Genomic DNA, 14,711 nt, shown 5'->3' on the forward strand with positions numbered 1-14,711 from the left:
CAATAAGCCGAGCACGGCGACAGTATCGATTATGAGCCGGAGGACAGTGAAGGGATGCTGCGGTCCAGATCGCGTCTAGAGCACGCTTCAGGATTCCCAGGCGCAGGAGAGAAGGAAAGAACACTGTAATAAGAGAAAGAAGCGATATTAGAGCCGCTGAGGGGAGGGAAAGATATAAAGGGAAGAACCGCCCCTTGTGTAAACGAACCAGGTAGTTTAAATGCACCTCAGGTCAGGGGAGAAACATGTAAACAGGTGAAATGGGAGGATTTAGGTGGGAGTGAGTTGGGAAACTGTGTGAAAGTGCATTTACAATTTTACCACCCTCTTCCATCTAAACTAACTCGAACCAGATGGTTTGGTGATCTCCAAGATTGGACAGATTGGCCTGTTTTCTGGTTTTAGATGGACTCTGGGCAGTTTCTTTCAGCTGGTCAGGCTGGGAGACCATCTAAACCAGCATAAACCAGCTAAAACCAGGAAGCCAAATTAAGCTGGTTCACAAAGGTTTTCTCAGCAGAACTCTGTCTGGATAAATAAAAATAGGCATGGTTTGAGTGCGTCTATTAATTTTGGCAAGGAGATAGAGACACATCAACCTTTAGTAGTTCTGTGCCAGCTTGTCCCGGGTCAGTCATGAAGAGGCATTGGAAAGAGATTTCTTGCCTCAATCACTGATACTCTTTTTAGGACAAATCTATTCCCTGACTTCACTGGCAAAATATAAACAAGACTGAATTAAAAAAAGTGCTTTTAAATATGTTACATAACTCGTGCATAATAATTCATTTATAAGGATAATAATACATTAAAAAAAATGCTTGGATTTATATTTTCCACAGCTAATTTCACCCTAAATTTATCTATTTTAGGGGTCACTGCAAGGTGAGCTGGTTGAACAAGGTAGAGCTATATTCATTATTTATATATTAATAAAAAAAATAATAGAACAATTCCTAATGCGTAACTAATATTAAACTCTATATTTTCACTGAACTATTTTTACTAAATAAAAAAAAAAGAAATAGAGTCGTACGTAACGTGTTGCATTATGGGAATTGTAGTCTTTTGGGCCCTCCAGGTATAGAGATGTCTGTCCTATAAAACTACATTTACCAGTGACTACAACATACAACAAACATGGCGTCGCCGGAGCGGCATCAAGAGCGTGAATTACCGAAGAATAATATTAGCCAAGATTATGGGGGCAAAAAATCTGGTCCAATATCTTTCAGTTTTAGTAAAACATTGAGCAAGGTTAAATCCGGGAAAGCGGAAGAGCGAGATTATTTAGTTGAAGTCGAAGGGAAAGAACTTAAAGGGTGAGTTGAAGGCTAACGCTAGCTAACTAGGTTAGCAAATAATCTGTTTGAAAGGAATATGACTTTGATTATTTATATCTCATCATGTGCTTCAACGCGTGTATGTATCTGTCACTTTTACAGAACAAAACCGGTGGAGAAACCGAAGGAGCTGGTCATCCCGTTGATCCACAAGAACCGCTGGTACCGAGGCGACAAGAGCAGCGAAGACAAGAGCGGAGACCCGTCCCAGGAGCAGCGGGACACGGTGGAGTCTCAGGCCGTCAAAGAACTCATCGAAGGTGTGTTGCTCGTTCTGTAGGTTTTGGCTGTGTTTCAAAACCTATTAAGATGTCTACCTAGGAGACATTCTTGGGCTTTCATTTAGTAATATAAAATTTGCCAGAAAGTTAAATTAGTTGTAGTAAGTTATTCACTCCGGAATATTTCGTTAATATCGTTGTACATCAAAATTGTAACCTTTCAGTTCCAGGATATTTAGAACATTTTGATACTGCACTAAAATATAGCCTATGATTCCTTAAAATGTTAAGTATCACTAGGTTTTAAACATAACCTTGCTGAGTTTGTTTACTTTTGAGAGACCAGCTTTGCTTTACGTTTTCAGTGGGTTTCCATTCCACTTTTAGTGTACTTCAAATCTTACAAGTAAATAAAAAAACACTTGATACATAACACTTATTTGATGTGTTGAGTAACATTTTAACATATAAAGTACCTGACTATAATTCTGTTTTTAACTTGTTGTGTTGTTGTGTTGTGTTTAGTAATAAATATATGATATATTTGAAATGTACCAAATTGCAATGTTTAAACATAGGTTTCTATAGAAATGATATATACTAAAATAGTATTTGTTATTTCTATTAAAGTATACTGTATTTTAGTTACCATAAATGCTATATTTCAAAAACAATAAAATTATATTTAAATTACTTTTAATTATATTAAAATTAAATTGAAATTACACTTAGAAATTTACTAAAGTGGGTCAAAAATCACTTTCAAGTTCAACTAATTGTGTTTAATATAAATATTTAATATAAACTATAATACCTTTTTATTTAAATGCAAATAACTTGCAGTTCAGTATCTGGACACATATTCAGTTTGCATTTGAGTATATTCTTTTAAAGTGTATTATTTCTGTAATAATATAGTAATATAGTGTAATAATAATAATATAATATTTCTGCATCTTTTTTTAAAGTATGCTAAAGTGTAATTCTTTTTCACAAGGGCTAATGAAAGGATCCGTGTGGATCCATGCCGTAGTAGTTTCTTATCCATTGGTTATTCATTGATGTAATTCTTGACATTGAATGCATCACCAATAATTCTCATTACTCAATTGTTGTGGCATAATGTGGCTTAGTGGTTATAGATCTGGCATGGCAGCAAAAGATTGTAGATGTAACCCTTTCTGTTATTGTAGTGAAAATGCTGCAAGTCAGTTTTGTACTCAAAAGCGTCTGCCTAAATGAATAATAATGTTCTGTTTGAATGTCATTTACTAGAATCTCAAAAGCACCAGGAGAGATGGAAGAACGGACCGCAGATGGATCAGAACTTTGCCATTCCTCTTCTCATGCAGAACCAGGCCCCTGAGGGTTTTGAGGATGGAGACAAAGTCAAAGTGGATTTGCGACCAGAGTCGGTAGGTTCATTTTTGACCCAAAGAATGGATGAAAGGACAGGCAACCCTGTTTTAGCTAAAGTAGAGCCCCTTTACTGTTTTCAGCTAGTCTATCCAGAAATGAATGTTGCTTCTCAGCATGGAAATATGCTTTTGTGCAAGTTACACAATATTAAATTATTAAACACATAAAAGGCTTTTAGAAATTTTTCTGAGAATGCTGCACATGGGATACATTTAGTGTCAAGTTCATCATAGCAAATGGTATTGAATTTAATGGGAAAATCTTGTAAAGCAAGATGAATCTTTCCTTATAGATCCAGTGTGGAAATAAGTGTGTGACTAGTCTTTGACTAGTTTTAGACTCTATACATGGACTGTGACGTTAGTGGGAGTCACAATCATACAGATTGTGCATTTATTTGATCAAAAATAAAGTAAAACGGTAATATTGTTAGATTCTATGATTTAAAATGTTCTATTTGCATAGGATTTTTTAAATTTGAATATATTTTAAAATGTAATTTATTCCTGGGATGCAAATTTCAGCATCATTACTCCAGTCTTCAGTGTCACATGACCCTTCAGAAATCATTCTAATATGCTGATTTGCTGCTCAAGAAACATTTTTTATTGTTATCAATGTTGAAAACAGTTGTGCTAATTAATATATTTGTCCAAACCTTGATACTTTTTCCAGGATTGTTTGAAATTCTGTGTTGTTAATAAGGAGCTATTCAAAAGATTGACCTCAGTAAAAATCCCATTTTAGTATACTAACTCGCTTGTTGTATATGACTGTTATTGATACTGTATGCAGATACATATCTACTTCAGTTTAAATTAATTGCAAATCTTGGACACATCAGTGTGTTTGTACATGCTGAGGATCTCTAATGCAATTGTAGTTGTTGATTTATGAAGTGTATTTTATTAAAACTCATTAGTGTTCTATCGGCTGCTCGAGCTGTTGTCCAGTAATGCTGCCAAATGTGGTGTCAGCACAGGCAGTTCAAGGTCATTGCACATGCAGTGCTCTTGTTGCATTTAATGTGTGTGTGTGTGTGTGTGGGATAAGGGTGTGTCCTAATGAAATGAGTGATGTAGAACTCTCCTGCTGCATCCAAACAGCTTACTCTGCATAAACTCCCTCTCTCTCTTTCTTCCTCGCACCTCCAGTGTCATTTTCTCCTGCAGTGCAAGTCCATCACTTGTAGCTTGTTGTGAGAGCACCAGCTACAGCTTGATTAGGCTTTAACATGCTCAGAGTCATTGAGTAAATTTTACTCTGCCTGTCAAAGCCCTTGTTTATTCAATGCATAAAAAGCAGCTGTAATGTTTCATCTAATTATCATCTTCTCCGTAGGTTGAGGTGTGTGTTTCTAATTAGTGCTTTGTGTCTGAGTGTGTTTTTGATTGCTTAGGAAGTCTGTGCTTGATTTCTCTGTGGAGATGTTTGAGATGTGTATTGAATATGCTATAGAGCTGATGTCTGCTCTGATTCAGTCCACAGATGCTGACTACGAACGTGTTCCTGTGGAGGCTTATGGGTTGGCCATGCTGAAGGGAATGGGCTGGAAGCAAGGAGAGGGAATCGGACGCACATTTAAACAGTAAGGACCTTTTTTTTCTTTTTTAATTAAATAAAAACATGTATTGATTTTTTTTGTTATTTGTTTTAAAGTGCCCATGACTCTCAGCATATTCAAATGAAATGTTAGTAATATTTTTGTGAAATTAATTTTAATTATCAGTTATATTTTCCAAGTGCTTGAGTACTCATCCATTCATAATTATGTGCACCCCTTATTATTATTATTTTTTACTTTAAAGATACATTTTTATTCAAGCCTGCCTGTTCATCTATACATGTGGTTATTTTTATTTTTTTTAAGCTGGCACAGTTTACCTCTTAAATAATGAAAATGAAATGATACATATATCCATATGTCCAATATTATAAATGGTCTCACATCAACCATGTGTTGAAAGGCCTCAAACAGCTTTTCTGCTTTAGTGTGTTTTATATTTGACCTCTGCAGTGTCTTTATAGTTTCATCACTGTTTTGAGTGATAAGCGCTTTCTAATGCACGTGATGTTTGGCTCTCTGCGAGTCTTTTCCACTCATATTTCCTTGTGTTGGGATTATTGTCCTGGCTGGAGACATTAATGACATGAGATTATGATTTTATGTCAAATGCAGGGAAGAATTATTTCAGACCGGTGGAGGGAATCTTTGGTGCGGACTGGCCGCACACACTTTTTAATCTTTTGTGCTTACGAGCCCATCTGTTCGCTTGTATGAACATGGAAACACACAGGCTGCACTTTTTTGGAGGGGTGGAATGCTGATATGAATGTGAGGGAGATGTGTTAGCTTGTGGTTTATGTTTGAAATATCCTAATAATTTATTAAATGTTTTTTCTTTCTTTCATTACCTGTCAGAGATGTGAAGCCCATAGAGCATGAGTTAAGGCCTAAAGGGCTGGGTTTGGGTGCCGATCGCTCTGCTATTAAAGACCTGGAGCCTGGTGTCCCCAAGAGACCCCCTAAACCCGGTGAGGAGAGGAAAGAAGAGGAGGCGCTGGTTCTGGGACCTGGAGGATTTGTGCAGGTCCTGGCAGGAGCACATAAAGAGCTGTACGGGAAGGTGAGTGGGCTTTGCTTCATCAATATTCACTTCTATGACAGTAATGGTGAGCTACTGTACTGACACACTATGAGCTGTTCAAATGGAGCATTCAAGACATCTCCTGAGACAGAAAAGCACATCTTAAATTAAAACTCTAATTAATATATAGCCTATATGTGAACTTGATTGATCTGTCAGTATTTTTTTTTTTAAATACTTTTCAAATGTATCATTTTCGTTGGTGACTATGTCTGCTTCATGGTTATTCGAAGTTGTTAGCTCCGCCTTGTGTCAATTAATAATGCACAATATTAGAAAAGTAATTTTAAGATTTGAAAAAAAAAATCGAATAAAATAAAATAAAAATAAAATAAATGAATGTATGATATGATATAAATAGTGGAATTTTTGGACTAGAAAATACTGGTAATAGTTTGACTGACATTCATTATTTGATTTTGTTCTCTCCCTGCCTGCTTTTCTTTTCTTTTCTTTTTTCTTCTGTCTCTTTTTCTTGCTCTCACATTGTCTCTTTCACAGATTGAGGGAGTGGATCCAGATAACGCCAGAGTCGTAGTCAAACTTGCCATTGGCAGCAAGACAGTAACCATTATCCAGCACTCTTTAAAATTAGTCACCCGTAAGGAATACGACAAATACAGCAAAGATCTCAGTAAGTCTTACATCCTCATCTGTTGTTTGTGTACAACTTTTTCACTGTCATTTTACTTTTAAATAAGTGGTTATAGCAATTCTACATACAAATCAAATATGTTGGTCCTGATTTTGTTATTCTGGCTACATCTAAAAGCATTTGTTATTCTAGTTTTAGTATTATTTTTAAGGTTAATAAAGAATGTTCATTTACAATGCATTTACCTTCAACAATGTGAGTATTTCTAATAAAACTGAATATCCAGTCAGAAATAATGTAGTGCAAGGCATTTTATTCATTAGGATTTTATTGGACTGTGAGTTAAATTAATGTTACTATTATATTAATGTACATCGATGTGTTTGGGTTAACAGAGTCAATTTTGATTTCACGGTTTCTTTAAATTGAATGAGAACAGTTGAGAATACAGATTGACTGTAAAGTGCAATTTGAGCTTGTGGCAAAACTAGCTGTTTAAACCCAAAACATCACCAGTAAGCCTTTATTTTTCTGTAATCAGAAGCCATGTGGTCTGACATACATATTTCACACATGCTGGTTTGCCCACGTGAAACCGGTTTACACTAATTAGTAATATACAAGCCATTTTAAAACTGTAACTGTTGTTTTTTTTTTTTTTATTCAAAAAAAATTATTCAAAAATATTCAAATTCAAAAATAATTTTTACCAGATCTTTATAAATCTTTATCAAAATGATCCTTTCTGTCTACCAGGTCGTCTTAGTAAAGCACACAAGGACAAAGAGAGAGAAAAAGAGAGGGAACAGCTGAGGGAACGAGAGGAGAGGTTAAATGGCAAAGATGACAGAGGAAAGACAGACAGAGATCGAGAGAGGGAGAAGGACAGAGACCGAGATCAGAAGAAAAGAAAACACAGAGAATCGAGTACAGACAGGTAAGACAGACACTCAAGAACAGTATGATGCATGTAAATGTTATTGAATCTGTATTTATGTAGGTGCATGAATTATCATTTGTTTCAGAGAGAAGCCTCCTCCAGCAAAGGAGTCGCGGTCCTCACCTCCAGCCCCCTCATGGCTCCAAAGGGACCTCCGTGTGCGATTCATAGATAAAGCATTCAAAGGAGGCAAATACTACAACTCAAAGGTACTTCATTAGTATAGTGAGCCTAGTTTGTTTAGTAAAGTATCTGTTTTTATGCTGAGAGATGCTGAAGTGTCTACTGGTGTTTTGGAGGGAAATATAGAATGTGTACTTGTCGTCTTTAATAAGCTAAACAGAAGGCAGCTGAATTTTAAGGATATATGTTTTTTATATATTTTTTAATAAGATATTACTGATGCAAAAGATATAAGTGTAACTTTTTACATTTGTGTTTAGATGAGAGTTGAGGATGTCTTGACGCCCCACACCTGTGTGTGTCGTACAGAGGAGGGCAGACTGCTGGATGGTATGAAACACTCTAACCTTGACCAATATAAGATGCACAGGAAAAAACACATTATTTTTCAAATACTGTACATTATTGTAGGTCCTCTATGCCCTGCCTCTCTCAAATGCATGGTTTTCCAAGTCCCTCCTTCCAACAAGCACAGTCTTCTCTGATTGGCCAGCTGACACAGTGCATTGTGATTGGCTGAACACCACAAGCACTCTTCGGAAATGTAACGCCCCTTTCCATAATCGCGAGCTTCATCTTTCAAAATAAATGTAAAGGCAGTTAATAATGTCCTTAGTTTTACCATCAGTTCAAGCTCGAGAGGGGAACAGAGTTGCGTGACAGAAACAGTGATGATGCTCGTATGTGTTTGTACACAAGCCGCGATTAAGAAAGCTGACTCCACTGTGATGTGATCCTGTCTCTCTCTCTCTTGCTGACATGGCTGCATCAACACTACTGTGGTTTCTGAAACCACGCCTCCTTTCTTTAGGTGAACATTTGGGTGGCGTTACGCAAATATTTCCACATCGTGACGTAGACATGTGGGGGCGTGTCTGAATGAGCTGTTTTAGGGGGTCGTGGCGGAGTCTTAACTTTTATAAAGAATATCTCTTTGGTTTGAGACGTTAGTCTTTGCAACTTCAGGGATCTTATCTATACTCAAACAGCTTGTAACACTCCAAAGAGAAAGGAAAGCTTGAAATCGCATCATATGACCCCTTTAAAGCTGATTGTAAGTTTCACTCATTTGTCTGTTTCAGATATAAGACAGAAGATGCTAGAGACCATTGTACCCAAGAACGACTCGGACTACATTATGGTGGTTCTGGGAGAATACAGAGGACAGGTACATGGATTCAGTTGCTTGTGTAGTAAGCATGGCTCTGTGCCAAACCCTCAGGGGCCACCTACTTAGACAGCATTTTAGGCATTATGGACACACTCCTGACATCAAGCTGTTACACACAGAAAAATGCTGAATACCCAGTGTTATTAATGTTTACTAAAACTATTCATTTTAATTTTTAATTGAATTAAAGCTAAAAAATTTAATATAAATATTAGATGAGAAACTTAACGGAAAAAAAAATGTTGCAGTGACAACTAACTGAAATAATTTAAGTACAAAAAAATCCTAAAATTGAAAAAAAAAATTAAGCTAAATAGAGAAGAAAATTACTTTTAAAATGAGAACAACAGAAAAAAGCTAATTCAGAGTATTAATAAATACTAGAATAACCCTGCTTTTTCCTCAATTGGGCAAAGTAGGGCAGCATGACATTTACACGTTTATTCCAGAGATCATGCGATCCCAGAATGCACTACAGAATCCAAGATGGTGAATAAACATTTTATTTACTACTAAAAATAGATCCAGCTAATTAAAATGAAATATTTGTGTGTACCATATATGTATCACCTTAGAGTATCAAGTCGTTATCTTAGTAACATGTTACCATACCTTAGAAAGTAGCTGCCTATGTAGACGACAAGCAAGTGCACTAGGGTTTGGCACAGAGCCCTGAAGTTATTTTTATTCATTTGATATGTATTTGTGGTCCACACATTTTTCACTCTTATAATCGTCTTTAATATTTTGTTATTTATCCATATGGAAAGTAGTGCATTTCTGCTGTAGAATCATAATGTTATCCTGCAGGTGGGCCGCATCCTGAAGCGAGACCGAGAGAAGTGCCGAGCCATGGTTCAGCTGGACCGGTACGAGGAGCAGTTGTTCACTCTCGAATATGACGCCATCTGTCATTATGTGGGCGAAACAGAACACTGAGAGGCCAAATGGATGATACGACACACCCTTCATCATCCCAGGCTTATTCTGACGGCAACATGAGTTGTGATTGGCTGCTTTTTCCCTACATTGACCAACATGTCAGATATATCACATTTTTTAATACAATCAAGACTTAATTTATTTTACTAGTTGTGGTGTTGTATTTTAAATGTAAGTTTAGACCCAAATGCAGAGTTATACTTGGACACAACTGTTGTTGCACTGTGACAGTGGCGGATCCTGCTAGTAAGAGTCTGTTATGTTGCCAAATGAAAAAATTGCCATGTTTCTCTGTATTGTGATAATGAACATTTACACAGGTCATCGGTTCAGAAGCATCAGTGTTGGAGTGTCCGCTGCTGATCAGGGAAATTACATTTCAACCCAATGTAATCAGGAATAAAACATCTCACTGCCAGTTCATTAGAATCAGAACACTTTTGAAATCCTCTCTGGTTTCTTAGTCCAATAAAGATCTCAATTTGTTGTTCATGTACAAAGTTATACACAAGCCACCTAGAATTTCCACTCATGTTATCCTTTTATAATAAAATGTTTAAATTCCTTCAATATGCCTTTGAATCATCACTCTACTTGTCCTTAGAAATCTTTCTGCATCATCTGATACATTCATTTCTAAGACCTCTAAATGATCAACATGACCAACACTTTGCTGAAAACCTGCTTTACTATATAACTTCTGTCATCAGAAATATTTATTCTTTTTTTGCTTCTTGTAATGTAAACAACTTTCATATTGCTGATATTAATATTTCAAGATGAACATTTACTGGACTTGGTTTACTTGATTATCCATTCAGAATGTTTTGGAAAAATCGTGTTAAAATCTGGGTATCAAAAATGTTTTAAATTAACCACTGAATGCACCTTTAAACAAAATGTTTATTTTGCAGGGAACATTACTATTGCAAGTAAAACGGCAATTGTTTATAAAATGTATAACACAACACATGGTATATTTACAAATGAATCTATGTCCCAGATGTAAGAAAAGATATCATAAAAGCCTTTACAGACACACTATTCCTGCTCAGTCATCATCATCATCCTCTTCCAAGCGTCTCGTGTTCTCAGCGTTCGCTCTCAGGACGGCTCCGGGACTGGGGTACGGCCTCTGCTGGAACAGGGGTCCTGCTGCTGTGGTGTCCGCTCCGGTCTTTGCTTCATTGCGTTTGGGGAGACCAGTGGACCATGAGCCCCTGAAAGCAACAGCACCACATATTGATCACGTTCTTTATTACAGAAACTACCTCTTTTATAAGCTCATGTTCACACAATTTTAGTGCATTGCATTGTGGTCTCTCTCAACATTTTGCCAAATTTAGTAGGTATCCAATGTAGGGCACCATTAGTCACCATTTCATTTGATAAACCTATTGTCCGATACACACAGAAACGCAACGATCCTCTTTACAACTCAACACTATAAGACATCATGACAATGTTCTAAAAGAGTAATAAAATATTGTTAAAAGTAATAACAATAAAAACATAGTTTATTAATATAATTTATTTTATAGGTTATTTTTAATTATCATATTTAATTTAAAAAGGCCCTACAAATGCACACAGAAAAAAAGCAGTTTGCATAGTATAGTGCCTATAAAAAGTGTTCATACCCCTTCATTTTTTTTCACGTTTTATGATGTACTCTTATGATAAACTGCTTTAAATGACTTTTTCCCACATTCATCTACACTCCATACATCATAATGACAAAGCAAAAACAGAATTGTCATGCCTTCATACAGTTTTTCAAAAATAAAAAAACACCTGCTGAAATAAGTACATTGCATAAGTATTCATACCCTTAACTTGGTACTTAGCTGAGACACCTTTACAGCCTCACGTTTTTGGGTATGACATGACAAGCTTTGCTCATCAGCATTTGGAAATTATCTGCCATTCTTCTCCTCACCTCTTCACCTCTCAAGCTCTGTCAGGTTGGATGGGGCTAGACGCACATTTTCAGGTTTCTCTAGAAATATTTGATTAGGTTCAAACTCAGGCTGTGGCTAGGCCACTCAAGGATATTCACAGAGTTGTCTATAAGCCACTCTTGCTGTGTGCTTAGGGTCATTGTCCTGTTGGAAGGTGAACCTTCTGTCCAGTCTGAAGTTCTTACTCTGACTAGTCCCTCAGTCCCTGCTGCTGAAAAACAGCCCCACAGCATGAGGCTGCTACCAGCACACACTACTCTTGGGATGGTACTCTGCAGGTAATGAGCGGAGCTGGTTTCCTTCAAACATGATGCTTGGAATTGAGGTTCATCAGACCAGACAATCTTGTTTCTCACAGTCTGAGGGTCCTTTAGGGGCTCTTTCTGTAAATTCCAAGTGTGTTTTCTTTTGTCTTCACTAAGGAGAGGATTGAGTATGGCCACACCGCCATAAATCCCAGATCGGTGGAGTGTTGCAGTGATGTTTGTCCTTCTGTAGATTTCTCCTGTCTCCACATATGATCATGGAGCTCAACTAGATATAGAATTACAAACACAGCAATAGTGGTTATAGTAAACTAGCTGGTCATTACCTGGGAGCATCTGAATAGGCGCTGGGATCCATGGGATCCATTTCCTCCTGCTGCTGTTTTCTACCTCCTCCTAGTCCTCCTAAAACAGTTTATGTTTATTAAGCCAATATATTTAATTATTACTTAAGTGTTTTATGCGACAGATAAATTACCTCTCTTTGATTTGCTATACGGTGCACTGTCTTCTCTCCGCATCCGTCTGTCACGGTCCCTGTCCCGGTCTCGATCCCTATCCCGGTCTCTATCTCTGTCCCGTCCGTCCTCCCTGTCCCGCTCCCGATCGCGCTCTCTGTCCCTCTCTCGATCCCTGTCTCTCTCTGCCTTCTCATAGTGGCCGTCCCCTTTATCATGTCCAGTCTCACCTGGGAAGTAAAACACAAACAGATGCAGCATAAGTCTAAACAGCATTACGTACAGAAGCACAATAATCTGTGCATACTTATGTTTTATGCCCATATATTACCTTTCTGCTTCTTAGCAGCTTTGGAGATGACAGCAGTGGGGTCGTTGGGGGACAACCAGGACACTAAATCTGTCTCTACATTCCAGTAGTAAGGAAGTCCACTAAAGACAAGACAAAAGAACAATAATTATCTATAAGCAATAACCAAATGTGGAATTATGGACCTGTTTCATGGTTTAAACATGATATTATATGGGACATATAATCATTTATGGACTGCTTACCAAGCGAGGTCAAAAACTTTGTACCAATTCGTTGGTAAATTTTCAAGCCTGGTAGCTTCATAATCAACGTTGTTATCATCATAATCTTCAGCGATGATCTCCTCTTCAGCCTCTGAGGATGATGAAGATGAATATGATAGACAATATAAACGAGAGCATGAACTCTTAATTTAATGTTTTATGGATCAGCCAGTAAGATAAATATGCATGCTGTATGTTACCGCGGTCGGACTGTTTGACGATCCCTCTCTTAGCGAGGCGTGCGAGTAAAGCTGGAGGCAGCGGCATCTGAAGAGAGAGAAGACCATCTCAGAGAGATATAGAGACACGAGTAAACTCTTTCTGTCTGAAACTGCGCTCTCAGGAGGCTGCTTTCGTATGCAAATAACGGACAGGATATTATACATGAGATTGTATTAAGAAATAAATTAAGACGACTGCATGCTTTACCTTTATGATGTCCAAGTTTTGTTTAGTTATAAAGGTTTCATTGAAAGAGACAAGCAAGGGGCGCACAACAATGACGTAGCAAACCGTGAAGTGACGTCATGTAATGGCGACTCTTATCTGAACAATATTTTGTTTAAGAAATGTGATTATTATTCAGGAAATACACAATACGGTGTTTTAACATGTTTATAAATAATATAAATGTAGTATTACGTAATACATTTTTTACACTCTATAGTAATACTACGTTTTTTTTATTTTTTTCAACGGCAGATGGCGACAAGAATGCTCTAAACTTCATTTTTATGCAGTAATTCTTATGATCTTGAGGGTGATGCTTTTTTTTAAATAGTCAGATGATAAAGTGACACTCAGAGATGCAAACAGGTAAGTGGGAAAAAGGTGAGAACATTGTGCGCATCGGGGGCATGTTCCACACGGGATTTATTTTAAAGATATTTGCTTTACCTGCTCATGTGTAGTTACTTTTTAAAATATTTTTTATGACCTTATATGTCCAAAACTGTAAATTTTCACTCACACACACACTTGTTTCGCTATCCTTGTGGGGACTCTCATAGGCGTAATGGTTTTCTACTGTACAGACCGTATATTCTATTGCCCTACACCTAAACTTAGCCCTCACAGGAGACTGTTTGAATTTTTAGATTTTCAAAAAACTTCATTCTGTGTGATTTATAAGCTTGTTTACCCGTGGGGACCTCAATTTAGGTCCCCACCGTGACACAAAGTCCCCATGAGTCTGTGTGTATTCAGGTTTATATACCACCGGTATATCAAAACAGGTACACAGACACACAAACACAGACACACACAAACAAACTTTTTAACATTTTGTTGCAACATTTTCCAAAAATCAAGATTGAATATATTTGGTCAAAATCCCATGTTATAAGAGATGAAGTGCTATATGCAGGCTATTAAAGACAATATTGGCTGATTACAGCAATGCTGACCTAAAGTGCTAAATGTTTGTCCTCTCTCTCTCTCCACCGTTCACACAGTTTAAACCTCAAACACATAAAATATTACCTTTTTTTTTAGACATAGATTTTGAAGTAAAGAGTAAAGAAAATACTATATAAAACTTACTGAAACAACCAGGGGCCAGTTGCATGAACTTAGCCACCGACTGTGTCTTAAGAAGTAGTTTGACCAACTAGCAGCTGCCTTACTTTTCCAATACAAATAAGACCAATCTATCTTTTCATAACTGAATTTAAAACATAACCAGTCTTGAAGAAAAAAAAATAAGACTAGTCTAAACAGTGTTTATTTACCCTTGTAACACCCATCAAACCTTATAAAAACACTCTCATTGGAGCTAAGGAAATCTCACAGGTGACCTATTTTGATCTCTAAAAAGTGAGTTGTCACTGAAAGGTGAGTTGTTTGCATCTATGGACACTTTAAAGGCCACACTATTAATTTAGTATTTTCTTGATTGGCTATGCAAATCCTTTGCTGATTTGAACCAAATATTAGAAAAAACATCTGCCGTTTTGTAGACGATAATATTTGCACTAAGCAGGTTGTGC

At 37.0% G+C, this 14,711-nt stretch overlaps 2 protein-coding genes across 3 annotated transcripts; one reads left to right on the plus strand and one right to left on the minus strand.

Annotated features, from left to right (window-relative positions):
- The first annotated feature begins 1,114 nt into the window (after positions 1-1,114).
- On the plus strand, positions 1,115-10,030 carry LOC306848942 (G-patch domain and KOW motifs-containing protein-like). The gene is made up of 11 exons (XM_079383733.1): positions 1,115-1,322; positions 1,446-1,603; positions 2,840-2,979; positions 4,465-4,571; positions 5,406-5,610; positions 6,133-6,265; positions 6,983-7,163; positions 7,252-7,375; positions 7,610-7,679; positions 8,432-8,517; positions 9,331-10,030. Exons 1-11 carry the CDS (start codon positions 1,141-1,143, stop codon positions 9,457-9,459), a joined length of 1,515 nt encoding a protein of 504 aa, XP_079239859.1. The 5' UTR covers positions 1,115-1,140; the 3' UTR covers positions 9,460-10,030.
- A 317-nt stretch (positions 10,031-10,347) lies between these two features.
- LOC306848950 (polyglutamine-binding protein 1-like) lies at positions 10,348-13,238 on the minus strand. Of its 2 annotated transcripts, none has more exons than XM_079383741.1 (7): positions 13,153-13,238; positions 12,924-12,990; positions 12,703-12,814; positions 12,479-12,579; positions 12,168-12,377; positions 12,016-12,094; positions 10,348-10,682 (listed from the first exon to the last, which is right to left on the minus strand). In XM_079383741.1, exons 2-7 carry the CDS (start codon positions 12,988-12,990, stop codon positions 10,514-10,516), a joined length of 738 nt encoding a protein of 245 aa, XP_079239867.1. In that variant the 5' UTR covers positions 13,153-13,238; the 3' UTR covers positions 10,348-10,513. The 2 variants fall into 2 exon arrangements, with proteins under 2 accessions (XP_079239867.1, XP_079239868.1); XM_079383742.1 differs by having other exon boundaries at positions 12,016-12,085; positions 13,153-13,233.
- Positions 13,239-14,711: the final 1,473 nt, after the last annotated feature.

The sequence above is a fragment of the Barbus barbus genome (assembly GCF_936440315.1).
Source record: "Barbus barbus genome assembly, chromosome: 29".
In the NCBI taxonomy this organism is placed as follows: domain Eukaryota; kingdom Metazoa; phylum Chordata; class Actinopteri; order Cypriniformes; family Cyprinidae; genus Barbus; species Barbus barbus.

Coding starts and splice junctions, on each gene's coding strand:
- LOC306848942 (XM_079383733.1), top strand. CDS start 1,141: ATGGCGTCGCCGGAGCGGCATCAAGAGCGTGAATTACCGAAGAATAAT. Junction 4,572..5,405: donor ATCGGACGCACATTTAAACA/GTAAGGACCTTT, acceptor ATTACCTGTCAG/AGATGTGAAGCCCATAGAGC. Junction 5,611..6,132: donor ATAAAGAGCTGTACGGGAAG/GTGAGTGGGCTT, acceptor TCTCTTTCACAG/ATTGAGGGAGTGGATCCAGA.
- LOC306848950 (XM_079383741.1), bottom strand. CDS start 12,990: ATGCCGCTGCCTCCAGCTTTACTCGCACGCCTCGCTAAGAGAGGGATC. Junction 12,580..12,702: donor AAAGTTTTTGACCTCGCTTG/GTAAGCAGTCCA, acceptor TCTTGTCTTTAG/TGGACTTCCTTACTACTGGA. Junction 12,378..12,478: donor AGCTGCTAAGAAGCAGAAAG/GTAATATATGGG, acceptor TTTACTTCCCAG/GTGAGACTGGACATGATAAA.